General features: G+C 41.2%; 2 protein-coding genes across 2 annotated transcripts in view; one reads left to right on the top strand and one right to left on the bottom strand.

Moving 5' to 3' along the window:
• Window positions 1-5838, top strand: part of LOC118332855 (chondroitin sulfate proteoglycan 4-like) — a 20742-nt gene extending 14904 nt beyond the window's left edge. Inside the window, exons 22-24 of the mRNA XM_035668290.1 lie at window positions 3024-3176; window positions 3692-4273; window positions 4696-5838. Coding sequence (XP_035524183.1) covers window positions 3024-3176; window positions 3692-4273; window positions 4696-5796 — 1836 coding nt within the window. The 3' untranslated portion in view covers window positions 5797-5838. The remainder of the gene's footprint in view (window positions 1-3023; window positions 3177-3691; window positions 4274-4695) is intronic.
• A 1217-nt stretch (window positions 5839-7055) lies between these two features.
• The window catches only part of LOC118333048 (sorting nexin-18-like), a 9962-nt gene continuing 7046 nt past the window's right edge, over window positions 7056-9971 (bottom strand). Inside the window, exon 4 of the mRNA XM_035668545.1 lies at window positions 7056-9536. Within this exon, the coding sequence (XP_035524438.1) occupies window positions 9310-9536 (227 nt within the window). The 3' untranslated portion in view covers window positions 7056-9309. The remainder of the gene's footprint in view (window positions 9537-9971) is intronic.

Raw genomic sequence — 9971 nt, 5'->3', positions numbered from 1 at the left:
TAGTGCTCAATTTATTAAAGTTCTATTTATCTTTTCTAATTTCTTTTTACTCCCAAGCTACCATTTATCTTTATTCAATAAATCAGCTTCATAGGATAACCTATGCGTCCATAGTATATCTATACATAAATCTAGCAGACTTAAGCGTTGCCTGTATATTTATATGAATATAATAATTATTTGATGTTAGGTTCTTTTGTCAATGCCTTTTAGTTCATTTATTCAGTTTTTCAGACTTTATCTGGTTTTCTAATCCACACGTATTTTATTCAATTACATTTGAATACCCCTACATTAAGATTGTATCTTTATTTATCCTCCAAATTACTCCACTGAAGAACAACAAAAAGGCTGTGAGAGCGCAAAGTCCAAAAATTAAATGCCCTTTTCGAGTTTTGCACTCTAAGCTCTCTATACTTCTCTCCTCTCTCTCTCTCCTCTCTGTTTCTCTCCTCCTCACACGCCGACAAGTTAACCCACTCCTGTCTTGCCTGACCGTTATTTACACTCATGCACTCCTACTCCTCCACAAAATGAACAAAGATGGACAATCACTGTATTTATGTTCATACGCTCCTACTTTACTACAATCAAACAACGACGGACAATAAACATTTACGACAATTTGGCCAAAAATAACACAAACCCCTGAGCACCACAAATCACTTTCCTAGTGACTGTCGTCGTCCCGAGGCGACGCGTGCTTTATGCCGGCCGGCTACCTGCGCCCGTTCAGACCTGACGTTGGTATCTGAAAAATCTCAGCACCCAGCTGAAACTTTGCAGTAAGTTAACGTGCAGCGGTATCCACGCAAATGACCTGTCGCGAATTGCCTGTGCAGACCTCTTTGTAATGTCGCCAGGCTGTCCAGTGCTCAGCTAAGACCCTATTAGCGACATACGCAGAGCGGTATCCACAATCGCTTAGTCGACTTACTATCACTTTCTAAAATAAAAATAAAATAAACCTCTGTGCACCTAAAGTCTCTCCTCTCCTTTTCTGCAGAACACACTAACACATACATCTAAGCGGAGACGCTGACCATAGACGAATTCACCCTATAATTTATGCTCTCATTATCTGCGCCGAGTTATTTCCTAGCCTGACTCTGAGTTACAACTTTCTGTCTTCCCCGCTATCTGTTACTGGCCTCGCTTTGATGTTTCTGCTTGAATGGTCACCCAGATGAGCGCTCCAGCAAAACTCAGACAGACTCTCAGCCAACAAATTATGCACACTTGCAACAAAATATCTTCAAAATCAGGCATTCTCTCGCACCATGGTCAAACCGTCAGAAAAAGACAAACATTGACGTACGAACAAATAGACAAACAACAAAAGCAGACAGACAAAAAATATCTACTCCAACCTTGATTCATCCTCATTTTTAGTTGTTTGTTTTTTTTAGCAACTACTAAATTTATCTAGGTTCGAGGAGGTACGAGTTTGGCGGGGTCTGACCTGGCGGATTTATCCAGACGCGCTCCCATACATCTCACTTAAAATTATTTATTAGAAAAAGGCTCTGCTTACCTCTTTGTAATTTTTTTCGGCCGTGTGAGACTCAGGGTGCGTCCCGGATGACTCCGTCCTGGAAGCGTTCGAGGTCACTGCCGTCCGATTTTTAACAGGTTTATAATATCCTTAGGTGGTAAATTATCCAAAATCCAAATTAGGTCCAAATAATATTATCCTTAAGAGAAATATTCTAAGTCCAAAATTAGATCCAAGGAAAAATTCTAAGTCCAAAGGCTAGGTTCAAGAAAAATTCTAAGTATTATCCTTAGAGAAAAATAATATCCAGGATTCATCCAGTTTGGCAGTAGAAGTAGAGCTTTATTCCAGTTGCAGAAAACAAAGCCCAAGTTATCCATGGAACAACTGAATTTTAGCTCAGAACATCACCTTTTATACCTTCAGGGTTATACAAAAATGTCATAGTCCTGCCCTCTTTTCAACTTTTTCTGACCCTGTGTAATGGTGTAATTTTCCATGACAACTTTCTCATATGCCACTGCAGACCTTCTAGCTGGGGAATGGTGTCTAGCCTGTTGTTTGCTCAGTCCCCACACACCTGCTGGCCTGTGTGCCCTTTCAGCAATCCTCCCAGGCTCTTTGGCCTTCGGCAGTGAGCCAAGACCTCTCTTCTCTCTGCCCTTCTTTCTCCATGTTTACACCATTAAAATATATTTTGCTCTTTTATTTATAAACCTTATATTACCCCTTTCTCACCATTATCTCATGGGGTCTTCCACTGTTTCTTTTAAATTTTACAATATGACCGAAGTTTGTGTTATTAATCATTCACATACTTTAGTACAAACATTATTAGTTTCTTGCTACTACACACTCAATATTTTTACACATCAAATCAAACCATGGTGCTACTACTTATTAATAGTGTGCTATCGCAGTATCATCTTTACTCAAAACTTTGTGCTCTCTGACTAATTCTATTATTCTGTGTGGATTAAATGAAATAGTGCTTATAACATAATCATCAATAGTGTGCTCTCATAAAATCATCTCTACTTAACACTTTGTGCTCTTTGATTCTAATTCTAATTACTCTATGTGATTAAATGACTTTGTGCTCATAACATTCTACCATACATTTTGTGTGATTAACCTTGCATTTTTCTAGCATATTAACTTTATAATATTCAAACATCATACATAAAATTTTATACTACATTAGGGCTGCACAATTATGGTTCAAAATCGATTATATCAGATTAAATGTATCTTAATTATTACAAGCCAAAAAATGTGTTATTTTCCAAGGACCCACTGGACGGTCTAGCAGACTTAGTTGTTACAATTTTACAAGTATGCCTACCGATAGCTTGCCTCTGCTTCTTAATGGTGGTTTAAGGAGATTATAATATTAAAAACCCACATACAAAGTCACACTAATAACAGACAGGGTGATATAAAGTCTGTCTCTCCTACAAGATTTTATAACATAAATAAATAAAGAGCAGCTTTTCTATACCCACCGTGCATTCAATCTACATTCCAGGTTGAGGATCATGACACCCCTCCAGAGGAGCTGCACTACCTTGTGATCAGTAAGCCCAACAACGGCTACCTGACGCTGGGGGAAAGACCAGAGCCAGTGACCTCCTTCACCCAGTACGACGTCAACCACGGCCGGCTACACTTCATTCAGCAGGTGAAGAGTCAGTCAGGAGACTTTACTGCTCCAGTTCTTTTATGCAAATGTGTATGCATAAGGGATGTCCATTTGAAACCATTTTTAATTTTTATGTGATTTCTTTTTTTTTCTTTCTACCCCAGTGTTTTTTATTCTGCCACTAGGGGTCGCCAACAGCAGAATTCCATTAAATCTTGGGGCATGAATTAACTTTTCTTAATTCTCCTCTGTATCATTGAGCAACAATAATACAAATCATTCTTTCCTTAGAAATAGTAGTAGTAATAGGCTTTAGGTTTTTTCTTTTCCTGACTTTTAGGTCGCTATTTATTTCCATTCTTTTCACATTCTTTTTAATGTAGTGTGGGAATCAACGTGCAAAGATTTAAAACCTTGAGCGTGATAGATGTAATCCATCAGCATGTCTTACATTATTGTTGCGTGATAATGCAGCTGAGAGATGGTACAGTTTTGAAGAGTTTATAACGATGTCTTTGAGTGTGCTGTTTTTTTTCCTTTGTTCCCTCTATTAGGGTGAGCCCTCAACAGGTGTCTTCTACTTCAACATAACCGACGGTCATCATCGCCCACTCTACAGACTGTTCAGTTTGGTGGTTATAAAGCCCTCTGTCTCCATAGTGAACAACACCGGCCTGTCATTGGTTCAAGGCAGGACCGCTGTGATCCTGACAACCAACCAGCTTTCTGCTCAAACCAACGGTCGCAGCCCAGCCAACATCACCTACGCTGTCACCACACACCCTCGCCATGGACGCATTGCCATTAATGACCAGGAAGTCATGACCTTCCGCCATGAGGACCTGCAGTTTAGCCGTGTTGTCTACCACATGACTGATCTCAGCGAATCAGAGGACAGCTTTCAGGTGTCGGTGTCAGCCTCGTCCCCAGGTGTTGACTATGGAAATGTCACAGACCAAACTGTGAAGGTAACTGTGCGGCCTCTGATCTACCTGAGGGAGCAGGTAAGAGTGCCCAGTGGTATCGCTGTGAAACTGGGGAAAGCCATGATCGATGCCTCTGAGCTGGCGAGAATCAGCCGAGCAGACCCGGTCTTTGAGGTTCTTTCTCCACCAAAACATGGAAAACTAGTCAAGGTAAAGCTGCTCACTGTAAGATTGTGAGAGGGTTTTAAAGGAACATGCCATACTAGTGTTTTTACTGCCTACCTGCAGTGAACACTGACCTTTCAATTTGTTTGTTCCTACTTAGCTCCAGCTGTTTGTCCAGCATTACTAACACACAGACACCTGTAGCCTATTAACATGTTAAGAAAATGAGTAAGCTTCTAAATAGCTGTGACTCACCTGTTTTAAATTTACACTCTTTTAAAAGCCGGATTTTTTCAGTGTTTCACTACTATCTTTGGTTTCAAGTCTGTAACACCCAAGAGAGTACGTCTAATTCTCTGCTGCAAAATGAAAAATTGTGCCATTTAGAACATCATGCAATTAATAATACAGAAACTTCAGTGATTCGTGTCACTAATTGTCTAATCACCTCATTTCTGCTTTGTCAGATGACCTATGACCCTAACCGAGCATCAGAGGTCCTGAAGTCGTTTACGTTCAGAGACGTGGTGCAAGGCCGGGTCGCCATCGAGGAGACACTCAGCGACGGTGACAACCAGCTCCATAGTAACAAATCAGCACTCGCAACACCTCGAGGCCACGCCCCTGCCACGCCTCTCAATGATTCGTTCATCTTCATGCTGAAGGCTGGAAACGTCCAACCAGCGAAGGGCGAGCTTCACTTTACCATCTTTCCCCACCACCAGATGCATCATGGTCCGAGTGTTACAAATATAGCAGAAGGCGCAAGTCGCGAACACACGACAGCCCGTCTGCCGGCGCATAATAAGACTACAACCGGAGGAGGAAGAGGAGGTGGACCCACAACGCACAGTGGCGTTGGGGTGGGTTTGCTCCCCCACATTTTGTCACATAAGAACCACAACAGGACACAGCACAAGCTGAGGCCTCACAGCCGCTGGGGGAACCACACACGCAGTCATGGAGGAAGAAGTGGTGCAGAGGGAGCAGGAGGGGGTCACAGGCATCACCCACATCCCCACACTCCTTCTATCTTAGACAAACACGGTCCAGTGATCCCTCCTGACACCCATCCGGTTCACGTCGAGGTCCTCCCTCGCCCCGCCTCTGACCCACTCCTCATTATCCTGCCGCTGCTGGCCTGTTTGCTCCTCATCATTATTCTCGTAGTTTTGATTCTGGTGTTCCGCCGCCGCAAGGAAAAACAGGCCCGGCTGCGGCTCCTCCAGCAGCTTGCCGCTGTGGCGTTGCCAACCGAGGGCAGCCCGTATATGGGCCGGGCGGAGCGGAGTGTGGCTATGCCCTCTGTTGTGGTCACCCCGCTGGGCCATAGAAGCTGCCCTACCTCACCCAGGGTATCCATAACTCCTAGAAGGAAGAGTCTGGCCCCTGGGATGACCTTCTGGGGGCCAATTGAAGCTGATGGAGCAGGTGGTCATGTGAATATTAGAGGTGGTAATAGTAGGGAAAGAGATACTGTATCTTGTGGTGCTGCAGCTGTCACTGCAGGATTCAAGAGATCTACATCCCCAACTCCGACTCTTAAAGACAACCAGTACTGGGTTTGATTGGAAGTAGTTCAAAGAAAAACTGTGCCTTAGAGGTGTATTTTTGGTTTGAAGGGTATACTGTCCAAGGGACATCTATAGTAATGAGAGCCACATCTGACCTGCTATGAACTTTTAAAAATATGTACATTTGTTGAAGAAATTGTTCCTTTTTTGTAGAAAATGCATGATTGCCATTATATTTAAGTCATTTCACTGAGCCAACTTGAACTGAACACATATTTAATGTAGTAACTATATACTGAAAAACTGTAAGACATTACCCAGCTACCTAGGAGGTGTGAGGTACTGTTCATAGTAAACAGAATCCATTATTATTATTATTGTCAAGTATTTTCCATTTTTTGCTAAACTTAACTGTCGTGACAAAAGCATTACCACCACTGGTTTCCTTATATAAAGATACATTTTTTTGCAACCAGCAATTTGACTGATTCCTCAAAACTTTGGTTTTAACTTGTATAGCTGTGATGAATGTAGTACTATATTTTTGTAACTGTTGCTTAACAAGGAAGTGAAACAAAGACTGAGTGAAGCATTTACTGTAAAAGGTAGTCAGATTATATTTAGATGAATTTTAAGTTAGCTCTATTGTGAGTTTATAGTATAAGTGGTAACTGACACCTCTCATCTACAATATTGTAACTGTACAGAGTTGATGTGTTACTTCATAGTGACTGTACTGTAAGTCCATGCATGCAAACTATTGTTTACAACATTCGCCACTCATGCACAAACACAGGTGTCATTCGCTGTTCAGCACTTTCCTGTTTCCTCTGACTGAGGCAGTGAGCTGTAACCGTTTCTGTCCATACATACATACATGCCAGCCTGTTCGCCATGCACTGTGAAAGATTTATTTTTAATAAAAAATATTTCTTTAAGGCGTCTGTGTGTGCAATCACTCCAACAACCAGCGGACTAAAAACTAAGAATCTTTAAGATTTTCGTCTGTTATTGATCAACAGCAACAGGCTGTCCATCTGCTGACAATGGGGACGCACATTTTAAAAGCTGAGTACTTGACACATTAAAAACTGTATGGACAAATGTGTGACAATTACACTGACCCTTTTAGGCTTCATGTAACTTATGTAAAAGTAGGCCTTAGCTAGCAGAGCCATTCAGTAATCAAAGACAAAAAGGCTTTCACAGGCTTTGGCCTACATGTGCAGACAGTTTTTGTTAGTACTTAGAAGTCAGTGCTTGAAACATGTTTTCCAGATGTATACTGACCCATATATGCACCACACTACTTGGTGGTTTCTCAACCAAGTCTGGTTTTAATCAAATCATTTGTGTGTATAAAAAGATTTCAAAGCACCCCATGGCCAGCTTGACCAACAGGTATCAATGTGATACTTTTAAAACTTAATGGATTAGGAGCAGCTATTAGAGGCAGAATAGCAGGACAGCTTTCTTTCTTGGATGAAGTGGAAGAAAATATTTAGAAGAAAAAACTGTTAAATGTCTTCTGAACTGAAAGTATTGGCTGATTCAGAATAGCCATCATTTGTAATTATTGTAAAGAGTGAAGAAGAAAATGAAAACAGAAGGAAGAGGCTGGTCTAAATAATGAAGAGCCTGCAACTGCAGTAACCTGACCGGCAGTCTGTGAACTCTGGTGTCCGATATCAGGGTCTGGATTGCTGCTGCCTCCACTGGAAAAACAAATGATAACAGGCTTCACTGTGGGAAAACCTAGCGCTGAAAATACACAAGATGAAGAATTCCTTGAAGATAAACAGTGATGAAGATTATGGAGCTGGTGTCTTGTTTCACTTTTTTTTTAAAGAAATGATCTGAGATTTTCATATAAGTGTGTAATGCTGTTCTCCACTGCAGATTGATATGACACAGTAATCTGACTAGCTCTGATGCCCTGATTTTAGTACCAACAGTGCTGGTGTTTACATGTGAACATTTTTAAAAACACAATATTTTAATATCTTGTATGTAATGAAAACATTAATATAAACACTAACTGAAAGAGACATAATGGGGGAAGTGAAACTTTTACATTTAGGAAAACAGTCAGCTATACAGATATATGATTGACATAAATTCTACTTCCATTTATTTAATGAAATGCTGTTTCAATGTGTTACATTAAAAGTGTTAAGAAACAGTGTCATCGTAGTGAATTACATGTTTCTGATTAAACCAGTACAGGATTTTTTTTACTTAAACTGAAATGGATTTTCTAGCTCAACTGTTCTCTGAGCTTATTTTGGTCACTTATTGGTTTAACAAGAAGATTTTAGGGTAGCTGGTTAGCATACCGAGAGCAAATCGTCCTTAAAGCCACTGTGCGTACAGTTTGAGAATGTCCAACTTTGGCGCCCTCAAGTAGTAGAATAATAAAGACAGCATCACCGGGACATGTCGGAGACACTCTTAAACCAAGATTGTCTAACTTTTTTACAATAATTTTTTTTGATATATATAATAATATAATCACATAAAATGCCCATACACAGTGGCTTTAAACAGGAAACAGGAAGATCTTCAAAGAGTCTGTACCCTGAGCCTGAGCCTCCGACCTCCCAAGATTGGGGGAAAGCAGAGAGACTGTAGAGTTTCAGTTTTAGTAATCTAATACCTGCTGTAACCCAGAGACAAAGAACTGTGGAGCCGCTTATCAAAACAAGCAGAAGCATAAAATCAGTCTGAGATAAATTATTGTTTTTAAGTCAGGCAACACATAAACTAAAATGCAGAACACAGGGCTTCAAATTATAATATGGTGAAGACATGACAGCATCCGAGTCGTGAGAGATGTTAGACATCAGAAGTAGGTCAAACTTCAAGGTGTAATGAAACTACTAAACTGATTCAACGGAGTAGATTATACCCACTTTGCCTCTTTCCATATTCACAATCACTTCCATTCTGTCATGTCCCATCAAAACAATACTGAACAGGTCATTCGGGTAAAAACAGACATATAGAGATAACAAAAATCATTAAATTCAATAAAGTCCTGTCTTTCAATCATTAAAACATCCAGTTTAAGTGATTTGGGGAGTTTCATCTCTACGCTTCTGTTGAGTTACCGTGTTCTCAAGAGGGTTTCCATGAAGTGGTGAGGCAGTGGAGCCATGGAGAGATCACGTGACCCTGAAACCAGGAACGGAGAGGCAGCCCTGTCATATTGAGAGCAGCTGTTTTTAATATCGTCACAGTCCCGCTGAGTTGCAAGATGTGCCTGGGGTGTCAGCAAAATCCCTGTTACTGGTACATTCATCAGAGCAGTCCAGATAATCCAAGAAGTTGTCATTCCACAGTCCAGTTGCCTATATTTATTAAAAGAGTGGTATATTTCTTCCAAGACTTGTACCAGTGCCAGGATTCATCGCATCCAATAGTTCTCTCTCTTAAAAGGATGATAAGATGTTCTCCATTACTGCAGGATGAACCCATCAATCATCCCTGCCTGCTCCCCTCTTCAAGCCTGCCTCCGTTTCCTCAAGGCCTCTAATAGACCAACTTCTCGGTTTTCTCCCTCTCTTCCTACTGGTCATCGTCATACCTCTGAAGCGTGTCCTCCAGCTTGGCGGTGATCTTCTGGAAGAAACCGATCTGCTGACGGAGGTGGTGCTGCATCTGCGAGCGGAAGTCCCGTACACGTGTGCGGTGGAAGTGCTGGATCTCCGCCAGCGTTGCGCAAGAAATTATGTTGCAGCGGTCGTGGAGCTCACCCTCCTGCTTCGGGCAGTCTTTAACCTTGGTCAGTGCACCTGGAAAAAAGTTGTGAGAGGGAGGGAAAGACAGGAAGAAGACTGATTAAATGTGGCAGGTATACAAAGTATAAAGCCGAACAAAGACTAGAGTTATAGCATTGGTTCCAGTAAGACTTAAAACTTAATTACGCTTAAAAGGGTCACACAGATCACTCCATTTGTCTGGCTCCAAGTTTTCTTGTCTTTTCTTTCAAGTAGGCTATTCACTAGAGTTTGATGAGAATTTTGACATTCTCAGGTCTGTTTGTTAATTAAGAAGCTACAGCCAGGAGACAGTTAACTTAACTTAGGGCAACAAACTAGATATAATCATGTGTTAATCATTAAGATTTAAAGGCGCTGTTAGACAGATGTTTTTACCTTTGGAGAGAGCCAGGCTAGCTGTTTCCCCCTGCTTCCAGTCTTTTTGCTAAGCTAGGCTAACCATCTCCT

This window comes from Morone saxatilis, unplaced genomic scaffold, assembly GCF_004916995.1.
Source record: "Morone saxatilis isolate NCDOM2014 unplaced genomic scaffold, NCSU_SB_2.0 Contig21, whole genome shotgun sequence".
Taxonomy (NCBI): Eukaryota; Metazoa; Chordata; class Actinopteri; family Moronidae; genus Morone; species Morone saxatilis.
This window is presented reverse-complemented; position numbering and strand designations above follow the sequence as displayed.